Source organism: Theobroma umbraticum, unplaced genomic scaffold, assembly GCF_002168275.2.
Source record: "Theobroma umbraticum cultivar Fairchild unplaced genomic scaffold, ASM216827v3 scaffold_56.0, whole genome shotgun sequence".
Classification (NCBI taxonomy): Eukaryota; Viridiplantae; Streptophyta; class Magnoliopsida; order Malvales; family Malvaceae; genus Theobroma; species Theobroma umbraticum.
The window spans coordinates 6,766,874-6,792,556 of record NW_018397256.1 but is presented as its reverse complement, the minus strand read 5'-3'; the positions used below and the strand labels follow the sequence as shown (position 1 = coordinate 6,792,556).

The window sequence follows — 25,683 nt, the reverse complement described above, 5'->3', positions numbered from 1 at the left end:
TGTGTTGGAACAATAGAAAGAAAATTGGGTTTTTAAAAAAAACCTCTTGAATAAATATTCAAAATAACAAAAGATAATAATAATAATCTTCTATCTAAGATCACCTATTTATAATAGCTAAGATAAATCCTAATCAAATAGTAATCCTAATCCTAAATAAAGGCTTAAAGTACTAAAATTCTAATAAAGATAGGAAAAAGAATTTCAAACTAAATAAAATAAAATAAAAAAATCCTAAGCTAACGAAAATACTAAATAAAATAAAATTCTTGATGCGCCTGCATCACCTTTCTATCTCATTTTTTGTATCCAGAACTTCATACGGGGGTTTATAAGTGTTTTCTTCTATTTGTATTTATTTGGGAAGGAAAGATTGCCAATTTTTCTTTCCTGTATCATTTTTGAATTTCTTTACAAGGAGTTATATTTCCTTTGACATTATTGGTTCTTCTCAATTTTTTTCAGGCAGAATTTGATTTTCATGGGGAGGATTGGGAGTGGGGAAGCTACAACACTCAACGTGTTGTGGCAGTGGGTGCATACAGTAATGATGATGGTTTGCGTCTTGAGAAAATTTTTATCCAAAAAGATGACGCAACAATCCATGCTGATGGGACTTTGTTGGGGCCAAAAACCAATCTTCATTTTGCTGTTCTAAATTTTCCTGTTAGTCTAGTTCCTACCCTAGTGCAGATTATTGAATCATCTGCCACTGAGGCTGTTCATTCTTTGCGACAATTGTTAGCCCCAATTAAGGGAATATTATACATGGAAGGAGACCTCAGAGGAAGTCTTGCAAAACCAGAATGTGATGTACAAGTAAGGCTTCTGGATGGTGCCATTGGGGGCATTGATCTTGGGCGTGCTGAAGTTGTTGCTTCCCTAACCTCAAGCAGCCGTTTTCTGTTCAATGCCAAATTTGAACCAATCATCCAAAATGGCCATGTACATGTTCAAGGAAGTGTTCCTGTTACTTTTGTCCAAAGTAGCATGTCTGAGGAAGAAGAAACTGAAACAGAACGAAGTGGGACAACTTTGGTCCCTGGCTGGGTGAAGGAAAGGGATAAGGAGTCAGGTGATAAAGCTAGTGAGAAGAAAATGTTTCGGGAGACAACAGAAGAAGGTTGGGACACTCAGTTAGCAGAAAGCCTTAACGGTTTAAACTGGAACATCTTAGATGTAGGAGAAGTTAGAGTTGATGCTGATATAAAGGATGGGGGCATGATGTTGTTGACAGCATTATCTCCTTATGCAAACTGGCTTCATGGCAGTGCAGATGTCATGCTTCAGGTGGGTTAGCTCAAGTTAGGTTACTTGTCACCTAAACACTTGTGGTAAATAATTTGTCAATAAATTTTGATCCAGAGTTAATGTTAACTTTTAATAGTCTTTTTGATGTGTTTTAAATAAACAGGTTAGAGGCACAGTTGAACAACCTGTGCTTGATGGATCTGCATCGTTCCACAGGGCATCTATATCTTCACCAGTACTCAGAAAACCACTTACAAACATTGGTGGCACAGTTCATGTGAAATCAAATAAGTTATGCATTGCCTTTTTGGAGAGTAGGGTCAGCAGAAGGGGGAAGCTGTCTGTAAAAGGGAATTTGCCCCTTAGAACAAGTGAAGCATCCCTGGGTGATAAAATTGACTTGAAATGTGAAGTTCTAGAAGTACGGGCAAAAAATATTCTGAGGTGTGTTTATCTTTCTTTGAAATGTGATTTATGATTTTTTATATGATGATTTTGTTCCTCAATGCTGATGTTTGTGCTTATTGCTAGTATTGATTCCTGCCCTACACCTGGCCACCAGGCTGCCATTTGGCATTTGCCTACTCGATCCATTAGCTCTTTATACCTAACAGATGAATTCCCTTTCTTCTGGGTTTTTGTTAGCTGTGTAATTGTTTTGTTTCCTTTATGTGTTGATTGTGGGAACTGACATCTTGCTAATATCAGTGGCCAGGTTGACACTCAGTTGCAGCTAACTGGTTCCATTCTGCAGCCAAACATCTCAGGGAATATTAAATTGAGCCATGGAGAGGCATATTTGCCACATGATAAGGGTAGTGGAGCTGCACCTTTTAATAAACTGGCATCAAACCAGTCCAGGCTTCTGGGTGCTGGAGTCAGTCAAGCAGTTGCTTCTAGATATGTCTCACGGTTTTTCAGTTCTGAACCTGCTTCCTCAAGGACCAAACTCCCACAATCCTCTGGTAGAATATGCTATTATTACTTTCAATTCTGATGCCTTTTCTTTCTTTCTAGTAGTCACTGACTACTACAATTGAAATCTAGACTACTCTTTGTGGAAACACCACATGATTTTAAAATTTTTGACTTTTTGAGTACATACTAATGAAATGTTTATTTTTCAAGAACTGGATCAGACTTCAATAGTAATCTAGAAAAGATTCTTTTTAATGCAATGCCTAAAGAGGGGATGACATTTCCTTTCCAGTATTTTTCTTTTCCTAGTAAGGGCATTCTATAAGTTGACATTCATTTATCACCCATTTACCACCCATTTACTTGTGAGATGTATCAATTATAAATTAAACACAAACAAATCTCTTAGGTTAGAAAAGAATGATGGCCTTTGCCTTCAGTGAGGTTCTTAGATAACTTAAAGAGTTCAAGGCAAAGATCTCTTATAGTGGGTTTTCTTTTTGCATTCAATGTTTGGAAGCCTTAAGTGGGTGCCAAATAGAAGGAATAAGCTACTTTGATTTTAAGAAGAAGAAGAAGACAGTAAACTCTAAAATTGGTGAATTAAGAATTGTCTATAGCTGAAATTCTGAATTAGAGTATTTTATAGAGATACCTGCTGGTCTATCGCTTTCCAAAAATAGGATGTGTTATTTTTCACTGTTTATTTCTTATTTTCTGCACAAATTAGGTGGGTAATGACTGGATGAAGCATTTTATTAGCGGGAATAAGAAGTAATATCAATTTCCTGAAATGAAGAATAGGGATTTACCATCAGTTTTATATTTACTGAATTTTTGTGAACACGCAGAATCCTATCTATGGTGTATGATCAATTTGTCTATTATTTTTTCTGATTGTCCAAGTGACTTATTTATTGCGTTTTGCAGTTAAATCAGCTGAAGTTGAGAAGGAAATGGAGCAAGTGAACATTAAACCAAGTGTTGATGTCCGCCTTAATGATTTGAAGCTTGTTTTAGGACCAGAATTGAGGATAGTTTATCCTTTGATTCTTAACTTTGCTGTTAGTGGGGAACTCGAGTTGAATGGCCTGGCTCATCCAAAATGGATAAAACCGAAGGGCATTTTAACATTTGAGAATGGTGATGTGAATCTTGTTGCAACTCAAGTGAGTCTATAGTATATCTATGTTACTCTTGTTCGCATATCTTTGTGCTTTTCAAATTTGTTTCTGCTAGACTGGATAGTTTATTGCATTGAACACACTGACAATTTTTTATGAAAGGCAAGTAGAAATTTCAAATTTTTGAACACATTGACTTTGTCTTCTGCAAATTCAGGTTAGGCTTAAGCGAGAACATTTAAACATAGCAAAATTTGAACCTGAGCATGGGCTGGATCCAATGCTGGACTTAGCTTTGGTTGGATCAGAATGGCAATTTAGGATTCAAAGTCGAGCCAGCAATTGGCAGGACAAATTGGTGGTAACCTCAATACGTTCTGTGGAGCAGGATGTTCTCTCACCTACTGAGGTAATATTATAAAAGATAATAAGATTGTGTGTAAATTTTTTGATTCCTCTGTGTTCCCTGAACTGACATATTCTGTCTGTAAATAGGTTAGAACCTCTTGTACTAGGGTTGCATCCTATGGCATTATTTAATAAAGTATTATTCGTAAACGATGATTGAGGATTTCTGGTTCTTATTATATGCCGAATAAGCTCTGCGTTAAGGAAGTGATAAGGTTGAATCATGAGTGAAATATCTTGTCTTCCTTATGATCTGCAAATTTACTTGAGACATAATGGCAAGTTGAATTTAGTATCATGTAATTTGTGTAGTTTACTTGCATTCTTATTGAATGCATGTTTCTGATCTCTGTGACAATGGATGTGGTGTTTGCTTCTGGTTTTCTGTTGGTCTAACAAGTAGCTGTCCAATGCTGCAAGGAATTTATAAGTTTAGCCTGGATATGTTGAGAATTTTGCCCTAGGTTTTTAATGTAGTTAATCTTATTGCTTGTAGTTTCCAAATTCATATTAAAGTGTTGATTTCATGGACTGTAGTGGTTTGGTTTGGTGTTGTGAAATTTCCCCCTTTGTCCAGGCTGCTAGAGTATTTGAGAGTCAATTGGCTGAGTCCATATTGGAAGGTGATGGCCAACTTGCATTTAAAAAGCTCGCAACTGCAACAGTTGAAACGCTAATGCCAAGAATAGAAGGGAAGGGGGAGATTGGTCAGGCCAGGTGGAGGCTAGTGTATGCTCCACAAATCCCTAGTTTGCTCTCTGTTGATCCTACAGCTGATCCTCTCAAATCTTTGGCTAGCAATATATCCTTTGGGACAGAAGTTGAAGTCCAGCTTGGAAAACGGCTGCAGGTACATCTAACTTTAATGCATCCTTGACTTTTTTCTTGTCCCAAATCAACATTCCATTTCACTTAAGGAGTTCTTCTTTCATGTAAGTGAATCAATGTATAGAATTAAAAGGTGGACGAAAAACAAACTCTACATTGTACACAGTTTTTGGGTGCTTTCTTTGATTGGATTCACTAATCATTGGCCTGATAAGCTTTTCCATTACCTTTAATCAATTTTGAATTTTGAAGATTTCGTTGTTATCCGTTAAGTTCTTTATCATTTTTTAATGCTTTCATCTATCTCAATTAGGCGTCCATAGTTAGGCAGCTGAAAGACTCAGAGATGGCAATGCAGTGGACCTTGATCTACCAGCTTACAAGCCGATTGCGAGTGCTCCTACAATCTGCACCTTCCAAACGCCTTCTTTTTGAGTATTCTGCTACTTCGCAAGACTAACCTGCTATCCGCCTTCTTCCAGCTAAAACCGGGCCGTTTGCACAGGTAAAAGTCTTTCCATGGTCATGCCTACATTTCATGTAAAATGAGGGAAAAAAGAGGTCTAGGGAAGGGGTAGGGTAGTTTTTGACAATGTAAAGTTAGGTCTAGTTACATATTCTTATTCTTTGCTCGGAAATGAATGAGCTTTGTTCATATGTCAGCACCTTGAGTTTTGTACAGATAACAGATGTAAAATTCAATAGAATGGTCTAGTGAAGAAAAAATAAATAAAAGGGGTATTGGTTTTTTATAAATCCTTGATGTAATTAATTAGTGTATGATTTAATTTTTGTCGTCTTTACTAACATTTATACTGCCTTTAATTTATATAATGCAAAGATTAGAGCCTAAATATGCTATTGATTGAAAAAAAAAATGCAAATGAAGAAGTCTAATTGATTCAATGTCAAGGGTGAAAAGAGAAGACAGATTAGTTTAAAGACCGTGAGCGAGCGGTGGTTCTTTCCTTCTCCATTAGTTTCGCTGCCACTCCAATATAAGCAATCTCCAACAAGCATGTTTGTTTAGTTTTACAATATAAGCAATCTCGAGAATAGGACAGCAAACCATTACCAGTGTAATGTACTTGCTCCTTACATGCTTTTTATGTCCATATATGAAAAATATCAAGTCTTATTTCATCATGCTTCATTCAATTTGTCAATAAGGATGGCAATAAAAAGAATGGGAGTCACATGATAACAGAACTTTGGAATTGTTAAAACTCTACACTTGTTTTCAATTCCGTGGAGGGGGAAAAACAATGACCACCCCAACAAGACAAATAAAAATAAAAAGAGGGGAAGAAGAGAGGGAGGGAGGTTGTCACCAAAATCTCCATGGATCCTTGTATGGAGGAACATAATTATCTGTGGGAAGAAGAAGGCGAAAGGATGCAACTGTCTGTTCCAATAAGGGGCCCATCTGCATTATATAAACTTGGCTTGGTAAATAATCCACACATTTATTAGAGCTTAGCTAATGTCATTTATTATTGTGGAGAGAGAGGAAAGGAGACCTTAGTCCACTGCTGGCTAAGAGTTGAAGCACTTAGAGAGTACAGATAACCTGCAATACACATTTGCATACTTGAATGAAAAGATGATTTGCAGAAATCCTATAAATACAAACATAAAATGATTTGCAGTGCCATAAGAGATCAGTAAATCACCATCTCAAGTCTCAACCATTGACTATGTAACCACGGTAGAAACGGGTTATCTGAGCTTATATGGCTGAGGCATGTTTCTATATCCTTTTCCTCTCTCCATTGGAAATAAATTGGCAGATGAGCTATGTAGCTCAAAAATTGATTAAGCAGTTTATTTTCATTCTAAATCTTAGGGTTTCAATACTCAAGAAACTTATGAGAAATTAGAAAGTAGACTTTGTTGCCCAGAATGAAATAGAACAGCTACGTCTTTCCAAAATGAGAAATGACAAAAATTTGATGATCCTACCTTCCCGTTCAGCTGTTGAAGCAACATAATGTCGGTAAGGGTTTGGTTCTTGAGCCTGCACAAATCCACTAAAGGCATCAACAACCCACAAAAAGGGCAAAGCTGTACACATCTTTGCACCAAGAATTACTGGTGAGAAAGGAAACACTTACGGATTTGGTTGGTGATTTGCGAACAAGGTATTCATAGTACCAATATTGCTCACCATCAATCTGAGAAATATGAAAAGGAGAATGAAACAAGTGGCATAGATCACTCATAGTATTATGTAATTTCCAAAGCTTTCAGCTGTATATCAATTCTACAAAAATCTAAACTGTCAAAAATGGCAATCATAAATTAAGCAAGGTTTTTAAAGCTTACTTCACTAGCATGCGTATCAAGAACTGAACTCTCACTCATGCGCTGACTCGAGGTTACACGCTGCCAAAAGATATAGAATCTCAAGTGAGAATCCACTCAATGGAGTTAAGTTTTCAGCAATTAAATATAAGAACCCTTCCAGAGACCGTTATTTACTTGTTCATTTTTTAATTTACTTGGACAAAGAGTACAGATCTTTTGACACGTGCAAGCAGGTCTAGAATAATATTAATTGATTACATGGTTCAACCTCCATAAGACAGTTCTGACTTTAGTTTAATGTCTATACAAATGTTCAGACATTCACCTAGGAGACATGTATCACTGCCAACAAATACATAACATATAAAAGTTTTTGAGGTTGCTTATATTTTCTATTGCAAATCTCAGTTTCACACAGATTCAGTCTTAATTATATATTTTGGACAAATTTTCAGGTGAATGAGCCAAAATTCCAAATATGTAAGTTATCTAACATACATGTGAACAATGCAGTAGTTAGCAAGAAAAAGTCATATGCATTACCAGCGCAGACTTGTCAGACAATACAGAATCAGCAACATCTTTTGCTGCCCAGGTCTTCTTATCCTTGGACTTTAAGAACTGAATATTCGGGGGACCTATCTGAATCAAAGGATGAAATAAAATCATAAACCTCGAACAGCTAACTAAGAGAATGAAATTCAGCAAGATATAGCTTTATAAAATTACCGAAACAGAAATGATGAGATTATCAGCTATGTCAACACGTTCAGACACAATGCGCAGACGTGCATCAGCTGCATTATATATAAATGATCTAGTTAGATATATCATATGGTTTGCATCCACAACATAATTCTGTCTTGGAAATATTGCTACAAAACTTGGAATCCTATAAGTAAAATTGATAAAAATGTTTTTGCAATTGGAACTTTTCTTTTTCAAATTGAGGATTGAATAAGACTTACGAGACAGTGGTGCAGCAGATGAATAGCGTTCAGGCTTTCTAGATTCCACCCTTCAGAAAAATGCAGAAAGTGTCATGTTCCTACAATTTAAGGCCAACAATAGATAATAATAATAATAATAATAATAATAATAATAATAATAATAATAAAGAAGAAGAGAACTAGTTTGTTTTTACATGAGAATTATTAAAGTGAATATAAGAAAGGTGTATAAGCATCTCATTGTGAAACAAACTGGCAGATGTCATCTGTAACTGTAATTTAACTACTCTGAAGGTACTTCTTAGTGGGTGTGTGAATTATACAGCACAAACTGTAACAGGGGTCAATTGCTTCTGTAGCAGTAAATTAGGCAGTTACGGAATAGGGGTGAGAGTGATGGAGAAGGAGTCAACAAAATGTTTTATTTACAAATTTCTTAGTTATCATTATATATGATAAAATAATAAAAAAAGACAGCAAGTGATATCGCATATAAATTTTGATGCTGAACACCTACCATTTGAAGAGGAATTTCTTAGATGGTAACTCCACTGGATATGAATAGGTATAAGCATTTATTTCATCAACTAGTGAAGCCATTTTTACATCTTCCTCGGCAAGACACCCTGCAATAAGCTTTCTATAATACTTGGAAGAAAATGGAGAAAAGTATGGTTATAGCAAAACTTTAAAAACTAAAGAAGATGAGGTTTCCACTGTGGAATTGTCAAAGCCCCGGAGTAGTAGGAACAATAACAACAGAAAATTTAGAACTTCCCGTCATGATCCTCTAGATAAAGATTTGAAGAAGGATCTAGCGGAATTTCTAGAAATAAAGGTTTTAGCAAATCAGTTTTGCTAAACTGAAGAACTGGGGGTCAGACATATATCAATTTCCAGAACCATACTGTTGTGATCTGAAAAAACTAGAAGTTGCTTAAATGCAATGATGATAAGTTTAGATGCACAATTTCTTTGCATAAGCTCAAGTCCCAGCATGGATGCCTCACTTAATAATATTTTAGTCAATTAAGCACTATGATTAAACTTTTTATTTGTGGGGTGTTTATCATTCTTTATAGATAACAAAGGTAATTCCTTCGGTCAAAGGCATGAACTCAAATTCATCGAAATCAAAATCAAAAGTAGCATAAATAATCTAATTATAACTCATCATGAGAATTTTCCATCAGTGCTGACAAAAGGGCATATGAGACATTTTAATCATGAAGGACAGCATTTCACTTATTCTATTTAATTTCAAAGGAAAAAAGAATAATGCATAGGTACACCAAATGTTATGCTCCTTAATCAAGGGAATCATTTTTTAAAGGGTTAAAGCCACCACTTAAAAGCTTTAAACGAGTTTCCACTGTCATCTTCAACATTCATAAACGTGAACTAGTCAATGACCATTAGTCTCCTTCAGCATTCACAAATGAAACCAATACGCTATTAAAAAAAAGGTAAAGAGCTATATACCTGAAGATGGAAGAAGTGTGTAGAAGGAAGAAGCAAGAGCAAAGAGCAGCAAATCCCTTCTCCATAACACGTCTTGGGAAGCGGGTTTTGAAGGAAGACTACAACAAACTGTGATTCTCTCATGCAATCTTCTACTGTAATTACCATTCTTATGACTTACCATTCTGCTGCCTGGGTCATACCTGAAAGGATAAAAAACCCCCACATTAAAATGGACTTGCAAGTTGAGAAGAAACAAAGAAAAAGGAAAGAGAGAAAAGAGAGAGAGAACCTGAGGACATGGAGGGTTGGGAGGGAAAGAAGAGAGGGAGACAGAACCACCATTGTTACTCACCTCTCCCTCTACAGCTTGCTTTCTTTCTTTCTTGGTTAGCTCAACTCATCCACTTGGATCTTCCTTTGCTTTTTTCATTCATTTTAGATTTTCTTACTCTTACTCTTTTTAAATAGGTTATCTTCTTCTACAACTCGGCATAATCAAGTAAAACTGACTAACCGATGATGTATGGCCACGTGGAATGCAAATTCTCATTATTTTTTTCTTGTTCCTTTTTCCAATTTTTGGGCAGTAATTAATAACCAAAAGAAAGTAATAAATTAATCATTTCATCATAAGTTGAATTTAGTGTTAAATTTTCTCTTAGTTTGATTTATTAAATAGGATAGTGCAAATTAATTGTTTAAAACTATTAGCATTTTATTATTAATTATCTATTATTAAATACTTTTTTCAAAATATTTTTTATAGTTAATTTTTAATAATTTTTAATCAAATTATAACTTTGAAATTACCTTCATCGAAATATAAAAATAGATTTAATTCATCACTTTAAAATTATATTTGAACTTTATCTCCTTTAAATATGAACCATAATAAAGAAACAATATTGTCAAATAATAATAATAATACAACACTGATATTGGGGAGCGGGTTAACCCGTTTCACGAATATTCTAAGGAAATCGTAAACCGAAACCCGATTAAAGTTAAATCGGTTTCCAAACAGGTCGCCAACGTCACCACTGCTTTCAAGTGAACGTGCCCCACCTTTCTTTCCTTACTAAAATGCTTTGTGATTGCTTTCATTTTAATCGCAGATCTCTTCAATCAATCGATCATCGTCTTCTTCTTTTTTTCCCCGACGATCTTCATACGTTTAGGGTACTCTGGTAATTTTTCTTCCACTTTTCCTTCTCGTTTTCCGATCACACAAACTCCACCGAATCACGGAGTCTTTTTCTTTTCTCTTGTATATCTTTATCGAATTCTTTGCTTTGTTTTTCTAATTGTGTTCTTTATAATCTTTGATTTTGGTTATTTTAACTTTTCTTTTGGTTGATCTTCTGACGCTTTGAATCCGAGAACGTTATCGAAGAGAAAAAGCTTAATGGAATTTTCGTTACTAGATTGCTTTCTTGATTAAATTCTTTGAAAAAATTTAAAGAAATTATGCATTTCTTCATAATTTATTTCTCCTTTTTGTGGTTGTTAATGTTCTATTTCGTGATCAGGTGCGTACAATTTTTTTTTCCTGTTTTGAAAGTCCATCTTAAAAAATTGATCATACTAATCTTTGGTGGACTTTACCTTTCAAGCTTTGATAAAAATTCATATGATTGAGCTGGTTATCTTTTATATTTATGTATAGAGAGGCTTATTTATTGTAAAGTAATTTTGTCAATAAATTTTATTTTTGTTATGGTTGTAACATTATCACATTATGGTTATTTGAAGAGCAGCAGTCATAAGCAGCGAAATGGATTTTATTTGATATTATCGGTTTGATAGAGATTAGATGCTGCTTTTGTTTCATATATAAATTGCTACTTGGTATCCATGCCTTGTAGTAAATGTTAAACAGAAATAATAAACCCACAGGATTTTATTTTGGATGTGAATGCTACCTAAATTTATTGTTAATTACAACTTACCAATAATTTTCTCCTTTTTTCTTAATTCTTGGGAACTTTACTTAGTGACTTTCTTTCATTTTACTGCTTTTGCTAATAGGCTCAACTCATATTAATTGTCCTGTTGTCAAACATTTTCCTCTTTGTCAGTTATTCTTTTGAAGCATGAAGGATTTGCCTCATTTTCTAAATAATTTTTCCTTTGGCTAAATGAATACTATTCTTTTTTCACAAAGCCAATGAAGCCAGGAGTTTCTTCATTGAATCCTTATGCAGCATCATACATACCTCTCGCCAAAAGGGAGGGAAATGATAATGTGGCAGCTAAAGATATTAAGCGTGGCAATGAGACTGCTTGGTACAAACCATCCTCACATTTTGCACATAGCCTGCACCATAGCAATACTTCACTTGACTCTGCGACTCATGGCACTGGAAAGCACCAGATTCCTGAAGCTTCTGCACTGAAAAGCCATCCTGCCCATGGCTTCTTGATGCAAAATCTGGGAGAAATGACTGACAAGCAGATTATGGATGAAGAATTTGACATGGATTTGGAGTATCTGTGCATGATATTCCCTGGTTTATCCAATGAGTCTCTTCTGGATGTCTACTGGGTAAATAATAGAGACTTAGAAGCCACTGTTGACATGCTGAACCAACTTGAGGTAAATTTTGGCTAACTTTATTTTATGGGAAAATACCCTTACCCCCTTAACCTATAGCCATAATTCTACATAAGTCTATTAGTTTTCAAAATAGATAATTTGCCCCAAAAGAATATCTTTTGCTGGACACATAAATTTAGTCGTTTGGCTAACTTTATTTTATGGAAAAAATACCCTCACTTTCTTAACTTTTAGTCATAATTTTACACGAGTCCATTAGTTTTCAAAATAGACAGTCTATTTCTAAAGAATATCTTTTGTTGGACACATAATTCAAGCATTAGTCAACCGCTAATGTTTTTGATTGTTTGATGACGAGACAATATTGAAAGGACAATTTTACTTTTTATTAATTTTAAAATTATTACATTATAAATTATAAATTTTAAAAATTATTACACTATTCCATACCAGATCGGGCTTCGGCAATATCTCCTAGCCCTCGTGCTCCTCAAGGTAGTCGTGCCCCCCACCCCCAGTGCTCCCTAGGGGAGCACAAATCTCATGCTTCCCAAGGGAGCATGGGGGTGGGGGGCTGTGGCTCCTTTGGGGAGCAAGAGATCCGTGCTTTGGCTCCTTTGGGGAGTGCAAGGATAGGGAGGTGCGGCTCCCTTGGGGAGCGCGAGCGGTGGTTGGCTAGGAGCGTCGCCAGTTGACTTGAAAAAATGAAAAGAAAATAGTGAAAAGAGGTAGCATGAAAAAGGGTATTTTTAGCATTTCACATTGTCTATTTACATTGTTTATGTGAAAAAATGAAAAGAAAATGGTGAAAAGAGGTAGCATGAAAAAGGGTATTTTTAACATTTCACATTGTCTATTTACATTGTTTATGTGTTTGGAGCGTTCATTTTGAAAACTAATGAAAATGCGTGAAATTATGACTAAAGGTTAAGAGATAAGGGTATTTTACTTTTATTTTATAGTTTATAAATATTTTGGGTAAAATACCCTGACTCTTTAAGTTTTGATTGAAATTATACAGAGATTCATTAGTTTTCAAAATGAATACTTGGCCTTAAAAAATTTTTTTCCCTGGACATGTAAGTCCAGCTGTTAGTCAAGTGTTAATATTTTTGTCAACTTGCTAACATGGTAAGGGTAAAAAAATAATTTTACTATTGATTAATTTTTATAATTATTAGTATATAATTTTATTATTTTTTATTTTTTATTAATTTAAAAAAAGGCTCACCATCAGGGGAGCACCAGAGCTCCCTTGAGGAGCCTTGATCAGGGCTCTGAAGAGAGCACTTGGTGCTCCCTAGATGGCGAGGCCCAAATCCAGCTCCCTAAGGGAGGAACGGTGCTCCCCTAGGGACCCATGCTCTCCTCCTTTGGGAGCACCCATCGGTGCTTTTTTTTTTTAAATAATAATAATTTTTTAAATTAATAAAGTAAAGATGGGTATTTTAATTTTTTCATAACTTTTGTTAACAGTGTTTGTGCTCTTGGGGAGGAGTGTTTATTTAGAAAATTAATAGATTTTCGTGTAATTTTGATCAAAACTTAGGAGTCTGGGTATTTTATTTTTATTTTTTTTGTCTGAGTGATATTGGTGGATTATTTTTCTTCAGTCTTTCTCATCATGAGTTTTTCTTTTCACTTTTGTTTCTTGAGCCATGGGAGGATGAATGTTTGAGCTCCTCTTCTGCTGTTCTATCTCGCACATCACCAAATGTCCTGCTATGAAGGGTGCTAATAGTGAAGTAATTAAATTTCTGAACAATTTTCTGATTTTATTGTCAGATAACATATTTCACCTGATGTTCTATTTTTGGCTTTGACTAATAACTGTATGACATCAAGGAGTTCGGGATCTACTCTGGTTTCTGGGCCATTTCAGCATGGCCATAGTTTTCTTCTTCATTTGTTTAGGTCTTTTCTTTCATTCAACTTCTGACCTCCTTATGATGTTTCAGAAGATCAGTAATGGTGACTGCAAATGAATGAAAATTTTCCGCTCTTTTTGCTTTCCCCACTTTTGGGCTCTCATCTGATATTATGCATTGTAGATTTACATTATTGACTTGTCATGCATATTTGGTTCTTGCTATTCTTATGTCATTTTGTTCTTTTATTGTTCTTTCACCTTCACTGTTGGCTGAATGTATCAGAAGTAATGGTTTGTATATTGGGTCATTTTGTTTAGTAAATTCGTTTGTCACTTTGTTCAATAAATTTGTTTGTAACGTTGTCTTTATTCTGTAATTCCATCGAATGCAGGTTAATTGGGTGGGGTAAAGGGAATCCCTTTTAAGTGTAGGCCAGATGTTTTAGTCATGAATGGAGTGCAGCGTGCATCTTGTGTGGTCATTGTATGACAAATTCTTTATGCAGTTTGTTTCATCTTATCAGTAGTTATAGGAACTACAGGTGGTTTTAGACTAAACCTAATATTTAATTCTTTTACTACATAAAAGAAAATGTTTAAAAGAGAAGGAAACAGAAAGAAATAAAAAATGTTTTGTTTTTTATGGCTACTATATTCCATTTTTTTGCCATTCTGTGAGACATGCTGAATCAAGGTCTTTCTTTGGGCTTCTGTTGGAAGTGATTTCTGGAGTATATGCCATGTTAATTTTCAAATTGTGGATGAATAAGTTTGAAAAATGTTTTCTTTTACGCTCTTTGGTATTCATGGAAAATGAATTGTTGCCTTATGCAGATGTACACTGTTGAGTCTTCTGAAACTCTTCCCGACACCTTGGATATTGGTGATGTCTCCGAACCTGGGTCTTCAGCAACCTGTGGTGCTCTTAAACTGAAGAATGTGGCAGGCGAAGCTAGTGCTTCTTCATCTGGTCTGCAGAACCTGCTGTTGCCTCCTGATTGATTTAGGAAAGATTTTAAGTGGTCTTCGTTTTTTTTTTTTTTTACCTGTACCTGTTTGTGGATAAGAAGTATACATACAAGTAGGGGATCTTTCATGAGGAGGAGAAAAATTATACTTGCTATAACATTTGAAGGGTTAAGGTTTGTATAGTTGTACGCTGCTTGCCTACGATTTCTATACTGCTTTTGGGGCTTGTTGTTTGGTGAAAAGCTCCTTGTGCAGTTAACATGCAAATCCTAGTTTTCATCAGAAAAGAAAATGATTTGCGTCTGTTCATGTTGTTGGTTTATGTTTTCTAGAGGATGCATCGATTTAGATTTCTTAGCCTCTTTTGATAGCTCTAAACTGTGCAGTTCCCCAGCCATGTTTCTGAGTAATGCAAATTTTGGCCACTCAATGCGTATTATTTCCACTCTTACACCAATGGACTACACCCACATTTGATTCCGAGAACCCATGGGCCGTGGCCGTGGAAGTCTAGCTCGGTTGGTCCTGTAAGAGTGTCTTCTTTCGCTTTTTCTTTGCTTTTTTTTTTCGATTTGGGTGGAGAAGCTCCAGTGGAAAATTGGTTCATGAACAGCTCATCCTTGAGTTCAAAGGAAAAACAGGGAACACAAAAACCCCAAAATAAAAAACAAGAAGCCCAGAGCCGAAATAAATGAGCCCACAAAGAAAAAGAGTACTGAATGGGGAAGAGAAGCTTTAAACTCTCATAGACTGAGCCCATGCTTAAGGGCCTATACCCCATAATGTGATGATGAATCAAAACCAAGTTCTCTTCTTCTCTTCCCAGCTAAACTCAGCCGACTTCCCCTCGTTCTTTCTCAGTTCCACCATTTTCTCCGACAATAGGTACTTCTCTGGAGATACAGTTCCCCTATGTTCCTGTTTGGGAAACGTGTCCGCATCCGATACGGACACGATACCGTTCTGCAGCTCCGGGGCCGCTTGCTACTGCTTCATAACACAAGATAGTTTAGCGTTTTTGTTTTCCTTTTCTCCTTCCTTCAAATTTCCTAGCATCCCAAATTTACTAAATGCAATTGTATCCCAAATATTCAACTTTCTGTTCAAGCTTTCCATGCCTTTTTGTTTTTCTCCTGCAGTTACTTATTCATGCAGAATTTGCAGAAGTTTTCGTTTTTTTGAGAGTTTTGCTACTTCCTGTGCTCTAAAGACAGTGGATTTCTTTGAACAAGCCGATACCCATGTTGCCAATTACTCAGAATTGCAGGGCAGGATGCAGAGTTATGCTATCTCAGGTGACTTTAGCAATGCTCTTTATACTCTGAGTTTGATGAAAAACATTCATGGAAAACCAACTGTATATGATTGTAATGCTTTGATGTATTGTTACTTGAAGTCGAAAAACGTGTGTTGGAAAGAGTTAGTTGAAATGTACATTGGGATGAAGAGCTTTGGGCCTCAACCAAATGCATCCACTTTTAATACCCTCCTTCAAGGAATGCTACGTCTTGGTAATTTGAAAGATGCAATTTTTATTGTTGAAGAGATGTGTAGGAATCATTTTGTGCCATCATTCAGTTCTTTATCCAAAACCTTGAAAAAGGCGGTCGCAGGAGGGAACTCACTTGATTGTCTTACTGTTTTTGAGCTTATGCTGAGGTATGATTATCACCCATCTGAACCAACCTTGAATAGATTTATTTCAATGCTTTGTGAAGCCAGGATGATTTCCGAGGCTTGTTTTGTTTTCTCTGTTCTTTTGAGGAAGGGTTATGTTTTTAGTGTCTACTGTTACAATCCCATTCTATGGGCTTTATGCAAGTGTGGTCGAAGTTATATTGCTTTGCAACTGTTTTATTTGATGAAGAAGAGAGGTTTTGTTCATAATGTATGTTCATATACTGCTTTGATTTATGGGTTTAGCAGAGAAGGTCTGCAGGAAGATGTTTTTCAGTGTCTAGATTTTATGCGAAGTGATGGTTGTAAGCCTAATGTGATTACATACACGATAATTATTAAGTTTCTTTTTGACAATGGGAAGTTTGAGCGGGCTATGGACTTTGTGAATAAGATGGAAGCGCAAGGATGTGATGCTGATCTAGTTACTTATAATGTTGTTCTCCGTGAACTTTGCCATAGAGGTAGAGTGGCTGACATTTCTGAGTTCATTCAGGTGATGAATCGAAATGGTCTTTCTCCTGATTCATACTCATATGCCGCTCTAGGTGGAGGCCTACTAAAAATAGGAAAAGTAGGGATTGCATGCGACCTATTGCTTGATGTAATTTCAAAGGGCTGTACTTTGGATGCTGTTGTTTATAATATCTACTTCCAATGTTTATGTCAAGAGAATAGATCAAGAGAAGCATTATCTCTGTTGAGAAGCATGATGGAAGCAGGCTTTAAGCCAAACAATGTGTCATATAACACAATCTTGAGTGGCTTTTGTAGAGAAAGAAATATTAATGAGGCTTTGGAGCTCTTGGACCATTTTGAGTGGGATGCAAATGGACCTGATGTGGTTTCTTTCAATACAATTTTGTCTACTGCATGCAGACTGGGAAACTCTGCAATAATCCAAAGTATCTTGTGTCGCATGGAATATGAACACATTAAGCTCGATGTTTTTAGTTTGACTTGTTTGATCCAATATTTCTGCACAATTGGAAAATTTTCAGAGTGTTTGAAATTGTTGGACTCCATAATGCATAATGATCCTAGTCCAATTGTAGTTCCTTTCAATATTTTATTACATAACCTTTGCAAGAGCCGATTACTTGGAACTGCATACTGGATTTTCAAGAACTTAAGAAACACCGAGTTCCTTCCTGACGTGACTTCATACAACATTCTTATCCATGCTTCCATAAGAGAACGCAATCACCTTTTGGTTGGTCAATTGTTAAGGGAAATGAATAGACAGAAACTGAAACCTGATGCTTTTATCTATGGTTCATTAATTAGTGGCCTCTGTAAGGAAGGGAAGATTTCAGGTGCTCTCCAGCTATGGAATCAAATGCTAGAGAGTGGGCTCATTCCTAGTGTTGTAATTTACAATATGATATTGCAGGCAATGTTTCGGAGAGGCAACTTTGGGGACATTCTATCATTACTGAAAATCATGGTAGTGGAGGGGTTTCAACCTGATGAGGTAACTCTAGGGATCCTTAACAAAGCAGTTTCAAATGGTTCGATGAAGAGATTTCCTAAAGTTGATAAAATTCTGGAGTGGGTGATAAGCAATGACTTTCAGAAAGAAACAGATAAAGGGCAATAGCTGGCTTGTTTATTTAGCTTTTTAAGTTTCTTCTCATTTTGTTGCTCACAGCATTTAATCATTGCTGGAAAGGCTCAGCTTCAAAACCATACGTGCAACTCTCACTGCGTATGGCTCCCACAAAGACTCCTAAATCCATCCCAAGCCCAAATACTTAAAGGTCCCCATTCGCAAAAGTTTGCTTTGAATGCCAGACATTTTGCGATAAGTAGAAGAAGCGTGGGCACTGGATCAAGTCAACTCATTAAGAATTTCAGTCAGTTTGTGTGAGCTGGATTCCTTTTGTCGATTTGTCAGAACGGACTCCGCTATAATAGCATCCCTAGCCCCTCCAACTGGAAGGGAAGTAGGAATGTCCCTCTTCCTTTGAACTGGATTTGATGAGTAACAAACTCAACAAAGAAGAGTGAGGTGAAGGGGCTTGGTATTTCTGAAGAAGATTCAAGCATGAAGAGGTATGAAGAGTTCCTATTCAATGGCCAAAAAAAGAAGATGATTCTTATTGCATCTATATTTTTTGTGTTTACCTGAGAAACAAAATTTTTTAAGTAAATTATTAATATTGATAACTTACCTCTCTTGTTTTCTTTTATTCTGGTATGCAGCGAAAGGAAAAAAAAAATCCTTGCATTCAGAGATATAGATTTTCTTTGCACCAAGAGCATCCGGTGTTGAACATCTTATATATAGGGAAGGTAATGTGAGTTTATTCTTCCTATCTGTCCAATTCTTTGCCCTCTGGCCCCACCCCTTTTTGTAATATTTACCCCAGGATCTGTTAACTAACATGATTTTATTCTTATTGAAAAACGTGAAACTAAACACATCTTATAGTATGTCTGAATTATTATGCAACTTACATAAGAAATTGCTTTGGATTTGAATTTTCTTTCATCTGTGCTGTCTAGCTGTGTAATCAAATCAATTTGCTGCAAAGTACAGTAGATGTTGGATGACTGGTTTGACATTGAAGGAATTGACAACTGATAACGTTATTTCTGTTGTATAAATTTTTTTCATTTGTTGCAGTATCTTTTTTGTTCTAATAGGATTTGGTAGCTACAGATATGAACTGATTCTACTTTCTAGTATCCTCTTTTAGTGGGAATGTCATATGAATTTTCACAAGGTTATGATGATGAACAGGAATCAGGGCTTAAAACTGAAGCAAAAACTTTCCAGAAGCTCAATTATATCTTCAAGAACTTGACATGAGTGTGTTTAGTCATCCATAAAAGTCTTGCTATGAGTTTATATTCAGAATCACCTTTGTGTTGTGGTAACTGAGTTAGTTAACCATGACATCTCCTTTCCACAGCAGTACTTCTCATTCACCTATCCATTGGTTTCACACTGTTTCTTTCATTGCTTCAGCTGAAGAGTAAGCACTCCTGTTTGCATAAGTTTCAATTTGCTTGCTGTCATCCTTAGATGTTGGTGATTCTAGTTTCACATGCTTTATATTTGCATAGGGGACCATGCCATGTGCCTGCTTGCTCCAATTATTAGGTGCTCCTTAGATTAGAAATGATAGTAATTTAATTTTATTGTTTACTTCTAAATAAGCAAGTAATCTAGTTTCTTTGTACAAGTGAATTCTCTGTAGCATAGAACTTTATACTTCCTTTTTCATTTATTTTAAAATGTTGCTCTAGCATTTTATTAAACAAAAATTGAAGATCATGGTGTAGATTGTGCATGCATTTCTTGCATGTATTTTTGAACTTTTAACCTGTGCATAGTTAGATTTAAATTTCTCGGCAGGAGCATTAAGGAGTTCTCCTTCATTTGATGCATTCATAGAGGCCACCCACAAATGCCTAGTTAGACACATGGCAGATAACTCTAGGACTAGGGGAGCCAAATTGGCACTTGGTGCCATCCATTTATTCTCTTTTTTTCTGGTTGTATCTTAATGTATATTTTTGTGTAAGCACTTACATCCCTTGTCTTCATCTGACTTAAGTAGAATCATATGTTTATTGTTTTTCTTTGAAAATAAATCAACAAAATTTGGAATTGAAACTTTCTTAAGTAGTTCCTTCCAAGTTTTGTTGAACAGCCTAAAATTTGATTTAGATGCACCAAAATGCTGGTCTCAAGGTCAATTTAGCATTCAACGGTAGGAGATCTAAATATGATTGATAACTGTACGTGATAGCAAAACTTATCAAAAGAGGCTGTTTATTTACTCTTTGTGGGTTTGGGTAATGCTAGTGATTTGCTTTATCATTGATTATTTCAGCTTTTTACTAATCAGCAACTTTCTAATTAACATTCTTGGGTGTCCGGATGAATATATAACAAGCTTTTATTAGCGCATTATCTCACCTAATATCATACATATACATTTTCTTTTTCTTTTATAGGTAAGCTGGAATTTCATCCAAGGTATGGCAAAGTGTACATGTGGAACGCTTGTGTCTGACTTGTGATTGGACTAGAACAGTCTGGTACAAGGGATGTTTGGGTCTTAGAATCATAAAGAATATTTTTATAAGATTTGAGAAATTGGCTGCTGTCAATTTTTTTGTCAGGTGGATATTTCTATGGCCATTAAAATTTGGATAGTCTACACATGTTGGTATATTTGGAGGAGCTGTTGTGAAGTTAGGTTGGGAATAAGGGGCTAGATGTTCAGTCAATGATCACCAGAATTAAAATGGCAGTAGGGGAAGTGATTGCACTTGAAGAAGGCTCTGAAGTCCAAAAAGGTAACTGTTGGTAATCCTGATTCCCTGGATCATTGGTCCGCCAAAATCCTGCTTAAATTAAATTCGACTGTGATGGTGCATTTGATGAGAAATCTGGGAAGGCTGCCATTGGTGTTATAGCTCAACAGTCAAGGCCAAAAGTGATAGCAGAGAGTAAAGCGATAAAAGTTAATGATGCTTTGACAGCAGAAGCTCTGTCTCTGAAGGTGCCTTATCGGCTAGCTGGGAATGCTTTAGAAGGGTTGCGGTTGACTGAGCTTTTGCAGTTACTGTTGCTGACATAGAAAGGAAGGCTAAACCACAGAACTGGAAGATTGCCCCAATTATTTCAGAGTTGAGCAAGCTAAGTTAGTTTACCATAATGCGTTAGTCTAATCAGGCTGCTGATTGAGTTGCTAGGCAGTCTGAAAAAGGGATGTGCCCAAAAGGTTGCTAAGCAGTTGAAACAGGGGATACGGCTCAATAGAACCCTCATTTGGAGTAAAGACGGTCTTCGTCATGACTTGTTCCTGGCTGACTGTCACGAGTTTCTTTGGCATTCTCTTCATGGCTTCAGTCGTTGTACAAGTACTTGTATTCTTTTTAAGTAAGAAACATCATTCTTCCTTTGTAAAAACAAAAAAAAAAATTTACAACTATAATTTTTCCATCTTGTCACATGTCTGACGATTGGAGCAGCCTACTTGATCCCGATGTTTCAAGAAGAAGAAAAAAGAAAACTTCTTCGAAGCAACGTTTCCGACCGTCAGTCGGTCTTTGAAAAGTCTTTCAAATAGGCAAAAGGGTCCAAAAAAGGCCCCTTTGATGCAGCATCCAAACGCTGTCCTAAGATATAGCTTTACATTTGCATTTACGCGGCACTTCCATTGCAAAATGCGGACCATGATCTCCCAGGAATGGAAAAGAACAAAAAACCCAAAAAGCCAAGGACCAATTTTGAAGACAAAATATAAAACTTATAATTGTAAGACCAAACAGCAATCTGACTGACATGTCAGACATTAGTTTAGTTTCCGTTGGTTTCGGTTATATAAACTTTAAGTCTCCCAAAAAACACACGGTCTTAACCAAAGAAATGCAGGCACATTCACAAGACGCAGAGAGAACAGACAAGAGAGAGACACACAAATCTCTTCTTTCTTTTTTACCCCTTTTTTTTTCTCGTCTTTTTCTTTTTTTTCATTCAATAACAGGAAATTTTGAATCTGTCTTTAGCTTGTCTCGTCAACTTCATTAGACAATGTTAATTTTGTCTGCAAACAAAGTCCCCATTTTCCTTGTTCCAATGTTGGCACAGTTACACGTATAGATCTTGTTTTGCAGAATTTTGATGTGAAGAAATAAAAGAGAGAAATTTAAGGAAAAGTTTGTGTTTTTTTTTTACTGGGTTTTTGTCAAACTGTTGAAAGTTTTTATGATTTATAGGATTTGGATCTAATTGTAAAGAGAACAAAGAAGAAATGGGGGTGGATTATTATAATATATTGAAGGTGAACAAGAATGCAACAGATGATGATCTCAAAAAATCATACAGGAGATTGGCAATGAAATGGCATCCCGACAAGAACCCAAACAACAAGAAGGAAGCTGAAGCCAAATTCAAGCAGATCTCTGAGGCCTATGAGGCAAGTCTTTCCTTGTTTTGCTTCTCTCTTTTAATTGTCAACTTAAGAAAAAGAATGGAATCCATTTGTTTTACTTTTTGTCTTTATATATTTGATTATGGTATTTCCCTAGAAAGAAACTAGGATGATGCTGATTCTATTTTAGCTGAGAAGAGGTGTTAAAGTGAATGAATGTTAATAGATGAAGGCATGATCTATTTGCTGCAAATGATAGGTAGTGCTTACAGAAGGAAAAAGTGATACAAAGTTTATCCAAACCGGCTTCAATCTTCGAATCTGATAGCTAGCCATTAAATAGTATTAGACATGTAAAAGTTTGTTCTTGGTCACCAAAGGGAATTAGAGCTTAGAGGAAGAAAGTAATGAATAAGAATAGAAAGGGGCACAGAATAAGAAATTAAATGCATTTGCAGAAACTATATGATGTAACGGGAAGACATAGCAGCTTTTTAATCTCTTTCCAGATTGCAGTTTTAACATGTTGTATTCAGGCAAAAAATGATATTGTAATGCTAATTAGTGCAGATTCTTGAAATGGGACAGAATTAGGTTTAGACTTGAGTTATCTTAAACTACTCCCTATTACAACTTTATAATTTTGTTTAGAATTTAATATTGATTTTGTAAAGATTTTCTTACCTCTAGATATGGGTCTCAAACAAGGTGTCTTATTCTCTTTCTTCTGTGCTGCTTATGACTTGTCTTTTGCCTTAATCTAGTCTCTCCAACTACAATAATATTCTAGGTCTGTTGCCAGATTAATGTAGCTGTTAAGGGCTATGTATTTGTGAATGTTCAGTAGTTCAAAGATTTCTTGAAGCTACGATAAGTTTAATTGTAATCGTATCCTGACTTGGATTTTCAGCTACTTCTAAGCTTTTGCAGCTTTTTCCCTTCTTTTTTTTTTTCATGGCTTAAATTGTTAAAACTATTGAACCAAATTATAACTAATCTGATTGTCCTATTCTTGATTAATTAGGAGGGATTTGCTTATGTGATTATGTTCTCTAATATTTCTTTCTAAAACTGTTTTAGCTTCTAAACTGTTGTTGATTTCTTAGTATCTTATTAACCGGATTAGTTAATAGTCAAATTAGAGTTCCTAGAATTTGTTTTATTTTAATCATTGGAGATTAGTAGAGAGGGGTTAGGGTGTCTGGCTTCAAACCAGGACCTGATGCATACCATAGGGGCTGGTTACCTCCAAGACAAAGGGTGGTTCACCTAGAATAGGGTGTGCTTACTGCAACCTGAATTTCTTGTTTATTTTGAAGACTAATTACACCAAACATGTGCCTAAATGGCACACAATAGGTTCAAATCCCAACTTATCCTGCATCACTATAGGCAGCATTGAGAGAGGTAAGAGCTGGTTTTAATCATCTCTTGAGATCCCTAGTTAATAAATATTCAACATCCAAGAATTTAATTATAACTTCCTTGTGTCCTGACAGAATTAAAGGAGTCACTTTTGCTACAATCTGTTGCTCTAAATTATTACTCATGATCATGGTGTCTATGTTGTCATATTGGAATCTTTTCTTTATATAAATGGAAAAAGGAAGATGTCACATGGAGAATTAAGCTAGTTTTGTGATTCAGGTCCTGAGTGACCCTCAAAAAAGAGCAGTTTATGATCAGTATGGTGAAGAAGGCTTGAAAGACATGCCACCACCAGGCAGCAGCGGACCATCATTTGGAAATGGCACTGGTGGGCCAAATGGGTATAATCCTAGGAATGCGGAGGATATCTTTGCAGAGTTCTTTGGGAGTAGTCCTTTTGGATTTGGGTCATCAGGACCTGGTAGGTCTTCAAGATTCCATTCTGATGGAGGGATGTATGGAGGATTTGGTTCGACTGACAACATTTTTCGAACTTACAGTGAGGGGACTGTACCCAGGAAACCTCCCCCAGTTGAAAGCAAATTGCCTTGCAGCCTTGAGGAGCTTTACACTGGATCAACAAGGAAGATGAAGATCTCTAGAACTGTTGTCAATTCGGCTGGGTATGAACATTCATCTCAGAACCATGCTTGTCCTGCTCTATTCCTTTTTCTTTTCTTAAATCTCCTACCATAGGCTTTTGCTTTCTGAATTTGATTTTGCATAAATGCCAACATTTTAATCTAGACACACCCTATGTCATCATCAATGGTTCTCAAGTTCCCAAGTTTCAAACAATCTTATGCATGACCCTGGTATTGGGTTTTCTTGATTGAATTTCCCAGAAAATATAGTTTTGTGTTCCAAGGATGGAACTGATGAAATTCTATAGTTGAAACTTTCATCAAAGATGGAAGCTTTCTATGTACCTTTTCTTCTGCAGGTCGACAGAATGCATGCATTTAACCAATTTATGGAACTAAAGAGGGAAAAGAAAGAAAAATGTTTCAAACTCTATGTTGGTGGACAAATTTATTGATTCTTTCATGCTTTGTGTTTTTTTGTTTTCCTTGCATGTATTTCTTTTTCATGCTGAAATCTATTTATTGTTGTGATAGTGGCATCATTATTGGTTGCTTTATAGCTACAGAAAGCTAGAGTTTCTATCTTTAATCTCGCTGATTGAATAATAATTTGTAAACTTATAGGCGGCAAGTACAAGAAACAGAAATATTAACCATTGATGTGAAGCCAGGGTGGAAGAAAGGAACGAAGATTACTTTCCCAGACAAAGGGAATGAGCAACCAAATCAGCTTCCAGCAGACCTCGTATTTGTCATTGATGAGAAACCCCATGATTTTTACAAAAGAGATGGCAACGACCTTCTTGTTAACCAAAGGGTCTCACTAGCAGAGGCACTTGGGGGCACAACAGTAAATCTCGTTACTCTTGATGGGCGTAGTTTGTCATTGCCTGTGACCGATATTATCAGCCCTGGTTATGAACTAGTTGTTGCCAGGGAAGGAATGCCTGTAGCAAAGGAGCCTGGTAATAGAGGTGATCTTAGGATCAAATTTGAGGTGAAGTTCCCTACAAGGTTGACTCCAGAGCAACGAGCTGGACTCAAACGTGCTCTAGGGGGTTGAACTAGGAAGTATTCCATATGTACCAAAACCATTATTCCCAGGCAGGACTTAAAACACCAAAGCTGTCTCTGTTAGAGTAATTGACTGGCATCTTCAACAGGGAGAGTTACCTTGCCTGTGTATCATAGTTTACTGCCCGATCATCTTTTTGGGTGCATTGAACTTGCCTCAGTCAATATCTTCCAACACCTTTTGGCCAAAAAAAATCCAACCCCCGTCACCTAATATTGGATTTATTATTATTATTATTATTATTATTCTTTTCTTTCCCATCGTTTGTTTTGTTTAATTGCTTAGATTCTATAGAAGTAAGGGGTTGAAATTCTCATATTCCATACAAGATGTCTATCTGCAACATGTATAATCCATTTTCCAGTCTATCTGTAATTGT

At 36.0% G+C, this 25,683-nt stretch overlaps 5 protein-coding genes across 10 annotated transcripts in view; 4 read left to right on the top strand and 1 right to left on the bottom strand.

Annotated features, from left to right (window-relative positions):
• The window catches only part of EMB2410 (embryo defective 2410), a 17,724-nt gene extending 12,634 nt beyond the window's left edge, over positions 1 to 5,090 (top strand). Inside the window, exons 15-21 of the mRNA XM_089782564.1 lie at positions 466 to 1,290; positions 1,415 to 1,695; positions 1,960 to 2,216; positions 3,100 to 3,338; positions 3,511 to 3,702; positions 4,279 to 4,551; positions 4,843 to 5,090. Coding sequence (XP_089638690.1) covers positions 466 to 1,290; positions 1,415 to 1,695; positions 1,960 to 2,216; positions 3,100 to 3,338; positions 3,511 to 3,702; positions 4,279 to 4,551; positions 4,843 to 4,989 — 2,214 coding nt within the window. The 3' untranslated portion in view covers positions 4,990 to 5,090. The remainder of the gene's footprint in view (positions 1 to 465; positions 1,291 to 1,414; positions 1,696 to 1,959; positions 2,217 to 3,099; positions 3,339 to 3,510; positions 3,703 to 4,278; positions 4,552 to 4,842) is intronic.
• A 493-nt stretch (positions 5,091 to 5,583) lies between these two features.
• On the bottom strand, positions 5,584 to 9,690 carry PPD5 (PsbP domain protein (Mog1/PsbP/DUF1795-like photosystem II reaction center PsbP family protein)). 2 transcript variants are annotated; one of them, XM_021421266.2, is made up of 11 exons: positions 9,540 to 9,690; positions 9,269 to 9,450; positions 8,304 to 8,412; positions 7,805 to 7,854; positions 7,566 to 7,633; positions 7,380 to 7,478; positions 6,855 to 6,914; positions 6,644 to 6,703; positions 6,492 to 6,546; positions 6,050 to 6,099; positions 5,584 to 5,955 (listed from the first exon to the last, which is right to left on the bottom strand). In XM_021421266.2, the coding sequence occupies exons 1-11, from the start codon at positions 9,590 to 9,592 to the stop codon at positions 5,857 to 5,859; spliced, it is 885 nt and encodes a 294-aa protein (XP_021276941.1). In that variant the 5' UTR covers positions 9,593 to 9,690; the 3' UTR covers positions 5,584 to 5,856. The 2 variants fall into 2 exon arrangements, with proteins under 2 accessions (XP_021276941.1, XP_021276942.1); XM_021421267.2 differs by having other exon boundaries at positions 9,603 to 9,675.
• Positions 9,691 to 11,396: 1,706 nt separating this feature from the next.
• On the top strand, positions 11,397 to 14,949 carry LOC110411681 (polyadenylate-binding protein-interacting protein 5-like). Its single transcript, XM_021421943.2, is given in 3 exon segments — positions 11,397 to 11,846; positions 14,512 to 14,647; positions 14,650 to 14,949. Coding segments are annotated over 3 exon segments (591 nt in total). The 5' UTR covers positions 11,397 to 11,417; the 3' UTR covers positions 14,676 to 14,949.
• Positions 14,950 to 15,081: 132 nt separating this feature from the next.
• Positions 15,082 to 21,193, top strand: LOC110411682 (uncharacterized). Of its 5 annotated transcripts, none has more exons than XM_089782631.1 (4): positions 15,082 to 18,378; positions 18,529 to 18,618; positions 19,070 to 19,304; positions 20,293 to 21,193. In XM_089782631.1, exon 1 carries the CDS (start codon positions 15,434 to 15,436, stop codon positions 17,921 to 17,923), a length of 2,490 nt encoding a protein of 829 aa, XP_089638757.1. In that variant the 5' UTR covers positions 15,082 to 15,433; the 3' UTR covers positions 17,924 to 18,378; positions 18,529 to 18,618; positions 19,070 to 19,304; positions 20,293 to 21,193. The 5 variants fall into 5 exon arrangements, with proteins under 5 accessions (XP_089638757.1, XP_089638758.1, XP_089638759.1 ...); XM_089782632.1 differs by having other exon boundaries at positions 18,529 to 18,623; XM_089782634.1 differs by having other exon boundaries at positions 15,751 to 15,941; positions 16,043 to 18,378; positions 18,529 to 19,304.
• A 423-nt stretch (positions 21,194 to 21,616) lies between these two features.
• Positions 21,617 to 25,549, top strand: LOC110411656 (DNAJ heat shock family protein). The gene is made up of 3 exons (XM_021421904.1): positions 21,617 to 22,262; positions 23,865 to 24,268; positions 24,854 to 25,549. Exons 1-3 carry the CDS (start codon positions 22,098 to 22,100, stop codon positions 25,290 to 25,292), a joined length of 1,008 nt encoding a protein of 335 aa, XP_021277579.1. The 5' UTR covers positions 21,617 to 22,097; the 3' UTR covers positions 25,293 to 25,549.
• The last annotated feature ends 134 nt before the right edge of the window (positions 25,550 to 25,683 follow it).

What these genes read in the sequence shown, in the direction of transcription:
- LOC110411682 (XM_089782633.1), top strand. Translation starts at nt 15,434, where the DNA reads ATGATGAATCAAAACCAAGTTCTCTTCTTCTCTTCCCAGCTAAACTCA.
- PPD5 (XM_021421266.2), bottom strand. Translation starts at nt 9,592, where the DNA reads ATGGTGGTTCTGTCTCCCTCTCTTCTTTCCCTCCCAACCCTCCATGTC. An exon ending in AAGAAATTCCTCTTCAAATG is followed by an intron (nt 7,855 to 8,303) that starts GTAGGTGTTCAG and finishes ATTTTTCTGAAG; the next exon opens with GGTGGAATCTAGAAAGCCTG. An exon ending in ATCTGCTGCACCACTGTCTC is followed by an intron (nt 7,634 to 7,804) that starts GTAAGTCTTATT and finishes TATATAATGCAG; the next exon opens with CTGATGCACGTCTGCGCATT.
- LOC110411656 (XM_021421904.1), top strand. Translation starts at nt 22,098, where the DNA reads ATGGGGGTGGATTATTATAATATATTGAAGGTGAACAAGAATGCAACA. An exon ending in AGATCTCTGAGGCCTATGAG is followed by an intron (nt 22,263 to 23,864) that starts GCAAGTCTTTCC and finishes TTTGTGATTCAG; the next exon opens with GTCCTGAGTGACCCTCAAAA. An exon ending in ACTGTTGTCAATTCGGCTGG is followed by an intron (nt 24,269 to 24,853) that starts GTATGAACATTC and finishes GTAAACTTATAG; the next exon opens with GCGGCAAGTACAAGAAACAG.